This window comes from Pollachius pollachius, assembly GCF_949987615.1.
Source record: "Pollachius pollachius genome assembly, chromosome: 2".
Taxonomy (NCBI): domain Eukaryota; kingdom Metazoa; phylum Chordata; class Actinopteri; order Gadiformes; family Gadidae; genus Pollachius; species Pollachius pollachius.
The window spans coordinates 38,397,947-38,411,780 of record NC_136935.1 but is presented as its reverse complement, the minus strand read 5'-3'; the positions used below and the strand labels follow the sequence as shown (position 1 = coordinate 38,411,780).

The 13,834-nt window shown below is 44.1% G+C and overlaps 1 protein-coding gene across 5 annotated transcripts in view; it reads right to left on the bottom strand.

Annotated features, from left to right (window-relative positions):
• The window catches only part of coro2aa (coronin 2Aa), a 31,108-nt gene that overhangs the window by 14,645 nt on the left and 2,629 nt on the right, over positions 1-13,834 (bottom strand). For 2 of the 5 annotated variants that reach the window (XR_013811575.1, XM_079729381.1), the window contains exon 2: positions 247-447. Coding sequence is in view for 4 of the 5 variants with exons in the window: in XM_079729381.1 (XP_079585507.1) it covers positions 247-447 (201 nt within the window). In the remaining variant the exon portion in view is untranslated. The other 3 variants (XM_079729383.1, XM_079729382.1, XM_079729384.1) reach the window with 3 other exon arrangements.

The following is a 13,834-nucleotide window of genomic DNA, read 5'->3' as shown; positions in this document are numbered from 1 at the left end:
GTTGAGAGCGTCTCTTATGCCTACTCTTCTGCGATGCTGCAGGTTTTGTTGGCGTTTCATTCTTTACAGCTGATGCTTCTCTATGGTCGTGTTTGGTTTTCGTATTTCGTTAGTTTGTGACGTTTTGCGGCCGTTGTGTTGTCAGGTTGTCGCCTGTTTGTTAGTTAACGTTTGTTTAGGTTGCTCCGTGGTCGCGGATTGAGGTCATTGCTTGGGGGCGGGGCTTTGGGGGGGGGGGGGACTCACGTGGTGGAGGGTCAGCACCACAAAGGACCCCCCGCCGGCGCTCTCGGTGATGACGGCGAGGAAGCGGGGGTTGACGGCGCAGAGGTGGTTGTCATGGACGCTGCGGGTGATGGGCACGCCGTCGTAGCAGGCTTCCTTGGAGGCCGGCTTGCCGAACACGTGGCGGAACTTGGAGCAGCGGTACTGAGGTCGCCATGTCATCTGGGAGGGGAGGAAGACACTTTACCAAACGAGGCCAAACAGCTTATGTTGTCACCAGCGGACTTCCTGACATGCAAGTTTACACAAAAGCTAACACCGAAACTTGGCATGATACACAGCTTCTGGCAATTAGCCTGCAGCAATAAAAAAAACACATCTGTCCTCTTTACTGTTGAGGAAATGCTTGAATCCAAAGCCACTTACAGAAACAGCCGTGAATACAGAAACATGACATTAAGGAGACAGGAGGGGCTAGGCTCCTAGCTCTAGGATGTCTACATTAGGGATCGAACCCAGTACTATTCAGCCTGGGAGTTCCATACCCAGCCGCTAGTTTTGCTCCTTCAACGCCTCTCATAAAAACAAAACACCAGCGTCCGTCAAACAACCTTCATCAACAAAATCACACATTTAATCTATACAGCCCAAAACGGCAAAGCCTGACACACGCATTCACTTTCATCAAAGGACGATACAAAACATTATGTAACATTGACAAGATATAACCAAAAAACGACTGAAAGCAGGCGATTGTCAATTTTGATAATGCGTGTGTACAAGAGCAGTCAGACTGAGCCCAGGGCAGGTCAGAGAGTGTCCACAGACGCTGTGTGCAGGGCCGTTCTGTATGTTATTAGTGGGTTAACTCTGGGGCCTGTGTCAGGCCTGCCAGCATGTCTGCTCTCCCTCCGTCTACGCTCTCTCTGGCTCCCAGCTAGACGCCGTATATGTGTAAGTCGATATTTTACTTTAATCGTTAAGGTTTTCAAATGATAAAAAAAAAGCAAAGACAATAATTAAACGTTTCAAATTATCATATGTAAAAATTAGAATCTCGTTTTAATTGTTATTACTGTCCCGTCACATTACCACCCTGAAATGTCCTGCATGCAACTCTAACTCTAATTTGATATCTTATCGTATTATCTTCTTATCATAGCCTATACCCGCACATCACCATGGCGACATCCCCAAAACAAAGCAAACAACGAATCGAAATTCTGAGTTGTGCTTCAGTTATTCACCGTTTATTGGGTAGGAAAGAAAAAAAAAACACCAGCGACGACGCCAGCTCGGCCCAGCGGCCGGCGTCTTTAAATAAACCAGCGGCCGGGTGACATCACCGCCTGGCCAGTGGAAATAACAGAGTAGTGGTCGGAGGGGAGGGGACCGCTGCACCACCGCGCCACGGAGGGCGATGGAAACAAGCGATGTGGATGACATGGGACCGGAGGGAGGGGAGGGGAAGGAGGAAGAGGAGGCAGGGAGGAGGTGTAATTCCCTTTTTTCCCTTGTCAAAACGGAACCTCTGGAATCAAACACCAGGGACAGGGAGTAACAGGAGGAGCAGGAAGAGAAGGACTCTCAACCCCGAGGGCGGAGCGATGGAGAGAGAGGGCTGTCAGAGACAGAGAGATGGAGAGAGAGATGGATAGAGAAAGAGAAAGAGAGATAGAGGGGAAGAGAGAAAGTAGTGAAAAATAGAGAGAGAGAGAGAGAGAGAGAGAGAGAACATCCAACCTCATTGGAATGTTGAAATGACAAGGTGTTCCTATGGCCTTGGCGAGTATGGTGAGACCAGCCATGGTGGAGGCCAGCTCTCACGGAGGCCAACCCTGACGGCATGACGGCCTTCAGTAAACACAGGAGTCAGAGCTCTGCATTGCTCAGGGACACAATCCTCGTAGAACAACGCACAGCCCATGTGGCCAACTACTGGCACTGACTAGAGCTGGAGACTCAACAATCTCAGTGCAAAACCACCATTCTTCATTCAATCTAAAACATAATTCTCAGCATAAGCGCAAAACCATCAGCCATCGAGGGCCCTCCTGTCTCGGGGTCTGTTGGACGTCAGGTAGCAGACCAGGCTGACAGTCACCTGTCAGGAGCATGAACCACTGTGCCAGTGACCCTCCCCACTCACCCATCAGCTGCTCCTCTACTGCACATGACAGTCGTCTGGTTTGCATGACAGTCATTGTTTTCTCAATTATGAACCGCTGTCTGAGTCACTTCCAAACATTCAAAAATATTCAAACGTTCAAAGTGATTTTTGAAAAGGCTTACCCATCGAACACATGGACACTGAATGAAGTGCCTTGAGGGCTAAAAAGAAAAGGAACTTGGAATTTTGGGGGCGTGTCTGCGAGAGAGAGTCTATTTGTTTTTCTGTGTGTTGTGTGTTGTGTGTGTTCTGTGTGTGCGAGAGAGTATAGGTGTTTTTCTGTGTGTTATGTTTATGCATGCGCGTGTATTCGCGCATATGCGTGAGTGCGTGTGTGCGAGAGAGTGTATGTTTGTGTCTCTTTTCATGCGTGTGTGTGTGTACAACAGTAGGCTGAAAGTGACAGCTAAGCATCCTTGACAGGTGCAGGGTCCTTAATCTGAACAGGGACACCTCAACACCCCACCGTCTCATCTCCAACAGAAGGGCTTAAACCAGCGGGGGGCCTGGAAAAATCTGCTGTTAATATTGATATTTTTAGCTACTTTCTCCCTCTCATCTTCCATCAGCCGGTCAAAGACGTTGCGTTGACTTGTTTGTGTCGACACAGATATGATGATAAGTCCTGCACGGCTCATGTCTATTTTTAACCACAGATGAAGCCACGATAGGCGTCGGCCCAGAGACGCTACGCATGCCCGCTCCCTTACCTTTTAAATGCCAGGAGGAGGAACAATTGTATTATCACAGAAGGCACATCAGATGTCTGCCTGAAACCGGATCTGCAACATGAGAATCGAGAGGTCGACAGGAAATGCTATGCAAAACCCGGTTCAAAACACATACGTGTGTGACCTTTCTCTTCATCAGTTTTCATGGCCTTTTGTCCCTTCATGGAGGGGACAGTCCCTGTAGAGACATTTTTAAGTGGGTTGAAAGAGAGAATGTAGCATAGGACCTCGCGTGAGATTCAAACCTAGGTCTTCACTAGGACGCATTGCCTAAGAGTTTAGCGCACTGATAGGTTGAGACAATATTTTTTTATATAAATGTAATCAAGTTAGTCTCATTGAGATCAAAGAAATTGGGGAACTGAAAACATGCCATACAGGTAGAGAAACTAGGACACCGTTAACACCTGCGCTTTGGGCAATCGGATATGAATCTCCAATACGCATAAAAGCCAGGTGTATTTTGAATGTATTTTAGCAATGTACAATTCATTTCCAAATGCATATTAATGCCAGGTGTAAATGTTATCCAAGCTTTATTCATATTTAGCATTCTGAAAACATGCATTTAGCATTCCACATGTTAATCGCTGAACGAGCCTGAAACAATGCCTGCAGCAACACCTGCACTCATTCCACCCATGGCCTTCATAAATCACTAACCTCATCACCCCACCTACCTAGCCCCCAATACGCCTAAATCTACACCTTTATAAGACACCCAACCACATAAAACTATCCTACTAAACATTTACAAGAAACCCTACCTAAAAATAGCCTGCGACACCTATACTATAATAGAGCACCCATCAACCTTTAAACACCTTTTATTAAGACCCTAGCCCAAACCTCAAGCCCACTTTAGCTACTCCTTTACAACCCGGCCCACATAAACCTAGATCCCATGACACCTACAGCTTTAAGACCCCAAACAATCTAGAACCCAACTCTACTAACACTCCATCAGCCCTCCCAATCTCTAGACCCCAACTCTTAACACACCTCACCAGCCCCCCCATCCCTAGACCATTACACCTACGCCTGTACAATACACCACCCAAACCCCCTCCAAGCCTTATACCAACCCCCCCCATCTCTAGACCATTACACCTACGCCTGTACAATACACCACCCAAACCCCCTCCAAGCCTTATACCAACCCCCCCCATCCCTAGACCATTACACCTACGCCTGTACAATACACCACCCAAACCCCCTCCAAGCCTTATACCAACCCCCCCCCCCCATCTCTAGACCATTCCACCTACGCCTGTACAATACACCACCCAAACCCCCTCCACGCCCCCCCTCTCAGGGAAGTCTCCCGTACTGTTGTGTAAGCAGTCAAAGTGAAACTCCAGACAAGGTGAGGGGTGTGTGTGTGTGTGTGTGTGTGTGTGTGTGTGTTGTCTGACATGACAGACGGCCTACAGGCTTGATGGTCCTGTGCTGGGATAACAGTTACACATGTAATAGAGACTGTGCAGAACATGCACTGTCCTTGTGACCCTGTCTGGCTGTGTGAGTGTGTGTGTGTTTGTGTGTGTGGGTGTTGGTGTGTGTCTGTTATTGTGAGTGTGTGTGTGGGTTTGTACCCTCTGATTCTGATTGAAGTTGGATTTCTGTACTTTCTTACAAGATAAAATGCGGGTGTCACAGCAGAAGTAAATCCAAATAATACAAACTTAGTGTGAATATATAAAATTGAACAAATACTATAGATAGATAGCTAAAATAAATTATATATATTCAGTAGTAGAAACGTAAACATTGATTGTAAATGTGAACATTATTGACAGCTGAGGTAAATATTGTGTCATCGTCCTGTAGACATTCCGCAAGGACGAGCCCACGGCTACATGCCGTCGGGTTTGATTCTGCGTTGTGTGTCAGGAAGAGTTTCCTCCTCACACCCTATTCTTGATGGCCATATGTGCTGAGCATGCATCATGTCTCAGATACCTCTGAGGTATCTGAGGACACCGCACTAAGGCCCATAAACTCACACTTACTCACACAGTCACACACACAGTCACACATTCACACACACACACACATACACACACAGTCACACTCACACTCACACACATACACACACCCAGGCCTTTACTTTCCATGTCCAGATGCGAGATAACATACAGTACTCAAACTAATCATTAACTACAACAGGAATCTGGTGTAGGAAAGGTGTGGATTGCAGTAGGTTTGTTTACAGTTGACAGATCGACACACACATAAGCGATACAAAGGGCTGAGTAGTAATTGAGGAACACACAAGTTGAGCAAAATCACCGTATTAGAATTGGGAGTATCCTCTAGGGGTTTACAATGTAGACACAGAGAGAAACTGGGCTACTACAAAGAGACTACACAAACACAGTTTCACCCACTCAGGGGCAAAGGTGCACTGATAGCAACTCAAGGCTTCCCTATCTATCTGTCACAATACTTTTATTGATTATTCTAACACATATCTTTATATTCCATATTGGGGAATTATTGGAATAAGTACATTTAACTATTGGAATAACTACACTTCCCAACTACAAGTGTGGCATGGGGAATTTAATGGAAATACTAATTCTGTGAACATCTACATATTTCAAGTAAGCATTCTCCATTCAATGGTAACTCTAAACGAAGCTCTTCCACGGGTCCAATAGACACACACACAAACACGACACGCACACGACACACACAAACACACGCGTGTCCGATTTTCCAGGCCTCGGGACAGAGGTAATCCTACATGCATGTACCTGTAGTATCCCTGCAGTTCACCACTAAAGTGAAACTAGGAATGAAGTCCTTACAATCAGATACAACAAGAGAAAGGAAAGAGAGAGAGAGAGAGAGAGAGAGAGAGAGAGAGAGGTAGAAAGAGAGAGAGAGAGAGAGAGAGAGAGAAAGAGAGAGAGAGAGAGGTAGAAAGAGAGAGAGAGAGAGAGAGAGAGACATTGTTGAGACAGACGCCCGTGTGATGGGGTTAGTACTTACCCTGTCTACTGTGTTGCGGTGGCAGACAGACAAGAGAGACAGACAGACAGGAACACAAAATCACCTTATCCTCCCCGAGTGGTAGCAGAGTGGTGTGATCCCAGCTCCTCCACAGAGTACAGATCCTGCTTTTAGGGCTGAACTTTGACTCCAACAAGTGGCCGAACGCGGCTCTCTGGGGACCCACAGCAGAGTGGCCTGAACCGCAGGCTAGCCTACAACAACAATGAACGCACTACATTCAGATCCAATGCTAAAGACCAGGAGACTGCCTCTGTGTGTGTTTGTGTGTGTTTGCGTGTGTGTGTGTTTGTTTTAAAGGTGCTGTACATGTGTGTGTGTGTGTGTGTGTGTGTGTGTGTGTGTGTGTGTGTGTGTGTGTGTGTGTGTGTGTGTGCTTGAAAAGGCAGGGAAGCGTACATGAGTGTGTACACTCCTTAAAAAGGGTGGTGCCGAGAGGTTGAGAGAGAGAGAGAGAGAGAGAGAGAGAGAGAGAGACAGGTAATCACACCCTCCCTCTTCCCAGAGTGCCGCTCCCTCCCGTCACTCCTCCACAGTGTTTGCTCAATCAGAATACCTGACTCTATCTTAGAGATAGAGGGACGGAGTGGGAGAGCTGGGACAACTAAAGCTCTCGATCCATTTCCTCATGTTTCACCCCAACTTTGAATGGAGTCCTACAGCCATTCTCTCTCCTTCTGCGTTTCTCTACCTACTTCCCTACGACAGAGGCATACCGAGTCAACAAACCACTCCGAGACCGCACCACAACAAACAAAACATTTCCATAAAAAGGAACAACCACAGGCTATACGGGTGATAGGATGAGGACTTGGTTCTCCTCTGTGAAACGGCTCAGCAATCGTGACCCCTGAAGCTCTTCGGCCTGTTACCCCGTAGCACCAGGAGGCTACATACTTCACAACTCATAGCACTAGCGCAAAGCTAATTAAATAATACTGGGGCCGGGTCGAAGCGGCTTCACGCTGAAAGTTACGTTACGCAATCATGGCACATCAGCACTAGGGGGCTAACTGCGTCTGCGTTTGTGTGTGTGTGTGTGCGTGTGTGTGTGTGTGTTTGTGTATGTGCTTGCGGTGCGTTGTGCGGTCTAACAGATCGATATGAGGGCCGTCAGAGAGGGAACAGTTGATCAGTGACAGCTGGTGGACACAAGGTGAGGTGAGGAGTGGGGAACAGGGAGATGGATCCGTTAGGGTTCGTCCAGAATGTGCATGAGTGCATCTTTGTGAAGCAAACCTGAAACAGACACAATTCCCTCTGAACAGACACACACTCACACACACACAGGTATAAGAAACCCTTTCAAATGTATAAATATAATATAAAATAAATAAAAAAAATACATCTGCACCAAATATGTCCTTGTGTTTACGTTTAACACAAACACACACCCAAAACAATTGTAATGGACACAAAAAGAATGGCAAAGGACATATAAATGATGATTGTTGTATTTCAACATAATAATAAACCTGACAAAAAGAACAGAAGGAACCATTGAGAGCAGTCATCAGTGCTGAGGGCCCCGGTGTGAACCACAAACAGCCTTGAAGGCAGTCAGCGCAACGCGCATCTTCTCGTCACCGTGGACCGCTGACAGACATCAAAGGGACAGACAGAACTGGAGTCGGCTAGACCCATCGTCCTAGCCACTAGTGTCCTCAAGTTCAAATGTCAAAGACAGAACAATCATTTTCAAGAACAAGTGAATCTATAAGTGAGCGTCGTCTCCTTGAGACGTCGTAAGGCAATCTACCTAATACTTTCATGTCAAAGTCTTGAACGGTAAATAAGCATATGTTCATGAAAACACAACGTTGTTACGTCGTAAACCGGGCTCCCTTCCAAAGATCTGAAGATCGATGTGTTCGGTAATGACAGATCAGGCATCACAGACTAATAACTAGCTGACTGTGAGAAACCGGGCCAGAAGCTTTGACACCACAGGTCCCTAATAGCCTGTGCCCTTCCTCCCTCCTGCTAGAACGTATCATTGGTGATTAGCAGGCTGGCTGTTTTTAAAACACCTGGTTTCAGCGACGAGGGCAATCCAACGTTTGAGTTAACCCCATCAATAACTGTGGTTTTGACCATGTGTGTGTGAATGTGCCATCCTAGTTTAATCTTTCTCTATGCGGGTGAATCCTACTGCTAACGCTAAGCATCACTAAGCAAATAGCAACAACACCGTCGCCATCAAGGTTACTACAAACGGGAGAAACTCGATGCAGCAGATGTGGAACCACCAGAACCTCTTCTGAAGTCTGATTTACTCAACTCAATTAAAGAGGGATCAGTTTACCTGGCCTTATGTTTGCCTGTTACTTTACGGGGTAGAAGGCCACACTGCTTTAGACAGAGATTACCTATTGGCTCCATCCCTGGTGAACCACCAATAAATAACCAACCACCTGGTATAGAACCATCTGGACATCTTGATTCACATTGCTCGACACAAAGAATCTGGAAAATAATATCGCAAACGAATTTCTAAAACTGGGATTATAAAGAGCTGAATTCAAAAACATGAATCAAAAACCTTAAACGCAAATCCAAGAAGTTAAAGATTTTAAAACTAAAGCCTGGAATTCCAAAAAAGAAAAGAAAATGCAAAATGTGAATCAGAAACCTTAATAATAAACTCTGTTAATGATTGAATTAGAGGACCAAGGAGAGCCTTTGTTACTATTGTTCCGATAGCAAGACTTGTAGCCAGTGGGAACACATGAGTTTGAATGGAGCCATGGTGAAGTGCATATTGAATAAATCCATCGGGAGAACAATGAGGAAGGAGATAATTATCTGGTTTATGTGTCTTAACAGGCCAGGCTGGGACCAAAGTACACTGACGCAAGCCACCAGGCTTGCAGTATGTCTTTACTTGCCTTAACTCGAGTCTGAATGCTACACACACACACAGACACGCAAATATATACACAAACAGACAGACAGACAGACACACACACACACACTCACACACACACGCTCTAGACAGACTATAAATCTTAAGAGCTCACCACCAGTACAAACAATGTGACAATGAGGTTTCTATCTATGAAATATCAGGGAACCAAGCAAGTAGAGGAACAAAGAGATGAGGTGAAATGAGCTAAATAAATATCCATTGAATAAAATTATAACAAAGATAACCTTGAGGGTGCAAAAAAATTTATACTTAGGACAACCTGACATTGCATATTTGTGGTTACTGAGGTAATGGTGGGTCTGACCTCTGATGAGGCAGATATTTCTGCGTGTCTGTGCAGCGTTACCTCATTCCTCCAGGGCTGACTCCAGAAAAGGTCAACATTAAGCATGAGGATGTGACACTTTTCTCATTGGATGACATCAAAGCCCTGCCTGTGCAACAGCTTTGGCAGCCGACTGGTGGTGAATTTCACAGCTAGTAAATCTGAAGCTTTTAGGTTATTTTAGATATTAATGGGCAATGCAATACGAACAAGGCATGTGTACCTGCATACAAAAACGCACATACGTATGCCCTTATGCAGACGGACACGCACGCAGCCTCAAACACACACACACACGCACACTGACACACACCTTTTCGAGTATTAACCAAAACATACACCTTACATGTACAACCCACATGTTACACATCTGTTAAGAATAAACTATGGGAACACAAGAAGCTAATCAACCATATAAATAAAGAAACAAAGAGAGACAAATTCAGAACACATATTGAAAGAAGAGAAACCTGGATTGCCAAATTCTTAGGGTTCAAATTCTTGACAGCATTTAAATAAAAATAAAATAGGAAACATGTTGGGAGTTTTTTCCCAGAACCACCTGCAACACAAGGAACAGAGGAACCAAGAGAACACGCCCACATCCCAGAATATGAATAAAACCTGTACTCTTATGGATCTAGTTATCTATCAGACGCTTTTATCCTGCGTGACTTACTGTGAATTCTGATACAGGTTTATATAGTTGGGGGTGAGGGCATCTTGCTCAGGAATGCCAATAGGTTGGTTGTGGACATTGGGGATCGAACCCATGACCTATTTTGGTTGGGAATGAACCACTTCAACCAGATTATTCTTTCCGCAATGTACATCAATGTATAAAAGGTATAAACAAAGGTAAAACAAAGTAGCCACCACCAAGGTAAGGAGTCAACAGACGACGATGAACCTAAACCAAAGCTGCAGGACTGCAACACGTTCAGGCCATTAAGTGTCCATAATTAACAGACTAACTGCAACCCTTTGATCTAAAATAAGAACACAGAGCCTCCAGATACTAAAAAAGGATGCCCGCCTCATCCCAACGACACTAAATTACTCAAATCAACGTATTCAAACAGGAATGAGGATGATTCATGGCCAGAGGGGGAAAAACATGCAAATTGTCTATCTTTGTTCCTGAAATATGTGGTTGGTTCTGACCCAGCTGACTGTGGTGAGAGGTAAGAGTATATCATAACCAAACCAAACCCCATCCCTGTCCTTCTCTCTGGAGAGAGTCCCTACTCTACCACGGTCTGGTAGAATGAGGTTAGTAATGTGAAATTTGCCATCAACCTATACTACAAATGGTTCAAACTATGTTTAAATGCCGGGTAGCATCTATCGACCACGGCTATGGTATAAATACTCTATATTATAGTCCTTCAATGCAAAATTAGCACTGTTGTCATCGTGACAGGATAGCATCGTGATAAATCAATACTGGCATCTGTACAGTAGCTTATGAGGGCCAGCCAAGAAATGTCATGTCTGTGGTTCTGTGATATAACTATTAGGACTAAGTGAAAGCAAAATGGTTTCAGCCCTACTTAAACAAACTCTGTTATGACGTTATCCTCTGCTCTATATTAATCTATTTACTCTGTATGTGCACACACAAAAAACGACCACTGCAGTACAAAATACCAGCCAGCCATGTCCAACTGAAGCCCAAATCAATGCCTTTATTCGCTAAGAGGAGGGCCAAACCAACGACACATTAGAGATGACAGGGTTGGATTACACATAAATGATATAATGTAAGTAGAGAGAGAGAGAGGGAGAGAGAGAGAGAGAGAGAGAGAGAGAGAGAGAGAGAGAGAGAGAGAGAGAGAGAGAGAGAGAGAGAGAGAGAGAGAGAGAGAGAGAGAGAGAGAGAGAGAGAGAGAGAGAGAGAGAGAGATTATGTTATAATGCTTCGAATTACCAGGGCATTATAATAGACTTAAAAGGTTAGTGTGTGAAAGTAAGAGTAAGTCTTCTTTCCGCCATGAAAAGTATGCATTTCTAAAGTTAACTTTAAGGAAGGAAAGAAGATAAGAGGTTAAACATAGAAATATCATAGAAAATTTGGTTAAATGTTGCACAATTTTGCCAACTGACCACTGACAATAATGTAAGCGAAATTAGATCAAACTTTGATGTTTCCTGAATGTTGAAATAGCACCATTGTTTACTCACTAGGCAGATTCTTCTCAATTTTGTTGCATCTTAAATCACTAATGTTCACCACATTCACTTTTTTGATTCATTACAAAATAAAATATAGCATTTATGATACAGCAAAGACCTAGGAATCGCACCCATTCATGTAGAAATGTTGACTTTATTTGAAAATTCCATGCAGTGCAACAATAATAAATATTCAGTAAAAAACTAATTGAAAGGGGATTAATTATTCATAGACATGAGAGCGACCACCAAAGACAACATCAGGCCATGAGGATCCCACTTAAACCTGTCCACATCCATCTTGTCACTGAGAAACGTTCGCTAAAGGCAGCCAGCTAGCTGCATCACAAAGCTAAGTCAAAGCTATCATTTCAGCCACTATCAACACAAAAGCAACAATAGCTTAGTGTTACGTGGGAGCCATCTTCACCCAGCACACGCCCTACATCAAGCAGATTAATACTGCTGCTAATCTGATAACCCTCATTAGCTAACAGTATTAGCAGGTTGTGATACGCCACCCAGTGTGTTTTGGCACGCTTGTAGCTTAATGCGTTGAAACTGAGTTTTTTATGTGCGTAACTACCTTGACTGTTCTGTAACACTCTGCGCTGCTGGCACAGCTTCTGTGTTGTTTGCAGCACCGATTTGAAGGTCACTTTAAAACCTTGACTTTTTCCAAACAAAACCGTTTGGGGAAAGAAAAAAGGGAAAAAAATAAGAAAAAGGATAAACATTCAATACAGAAAGCCTTGCCAATGTCAGGTAGTAGTCCATCTTCCTAAAGTGCTCCATTACCCCGAGGTCTGGGCAGGACTACCAGGTCGATAGGGAGGACAGCGTCCACATAGGAAGAGGACGCCCACCCTCGGCTAAATGAATTATGCATCAGCTTTGTCCTGACCCATCAGGCTAATGGTCATCATGGCTCTTCTGAAGAGCTGAGCTACATGAGGCTCCACTAGGCTTATCCTAATAGACCATATGCACCTAACAGCCATGGTGAGTTGTGTGGGTAAACCTTTTTGAAACAATGGAAACCATGACAACCCAATGCATTGTGTTATATGGCCAATATGTGAAGAATAAACCTTGACGGGGTGTCCCGGTAGTGATGCGGCCGAAGCGATGCCAAGGTTGCTTACCAACAAAAACATAATTTCATCCATGATTTTGCTTACACAATCTTCAATTGTATATGGGCATTATTATTTTGGAGGTTGCCAAAATCACTTGATTTTTGAGTAATTCCCTTAGAGCCCGCCCCAAACATCAGTTAATCCTGAACAGTCAGACAGCTGTCACGTCATCAACATACGGTACAATATCCCAACCACTGACTCACAGTGAACACACACTATGAAAATGGGAGGGAGAGAGAGAGAGAGAGAGAGAGAGAGAGAGAGAGAGAGATTGGGTAAAGAGATTGGGGGAATATATAGCAAGAGAATAGAGAGTACAGGAGAGAGGGATAGGAAGAATAGAATGAGAGAGAAGAGGGTTAGAGAGAGGATAATAGGGGAGAGAGCTAGAGAGCGATAGAAAGAATGAGAAAAGAGAGAGCGAGACAGAGTGAGATACATTAAGGATAGAAAGTGACAGAGAGTGAGAGGCCTTTGACTACATGAAGCCAGGTGGAGTTGTTATTTTCAAACAGTTTGTTAAGTTATATGGTAAAAGGAAACACACGGCAATCAAAATGATTACTGACACAATGGGAGAAAGCAGGTGCTTATTCAGAGGAGAGCATGTTAGCCATGTCTTTAAACCACAATAGGTGGCGTCACAAAAACTGTTATTGCTCTGTTATATGAAGGCTGGGACAGTTGCGTAAGAGAATTTTGCGTAAGAGATTTCCTCAATGTTAGGTTGTTACGATGAGTACATAATAGTTATCCTCAACATCTACTCACAGATTGCTTCCTAAAGCCTGGGCTTAATAATATGATTATGGATCTCCTTATTTATTATTTTACCAAATATACCAAATATATTTTCTATAAATCTTTCAGGGGGGTAAGCCTCCCACTAATAGACACTATTACTACGTGTTACTAGGATAAAATATATAATAGTAACACCCATTGTTAAATTGTGATAAAAAAAAACAATAATCAAGGGACAGAGTCTGTTTGACTAAAGGAAGGAATACATCTGCTTTAAGATAACACACGTTATCACAATATAAACCATTGTTATTAAATTACTAATTGCTGAAAGACGTTTAGTACTGCACGCACTCACGCCTGTGTAATGCATTC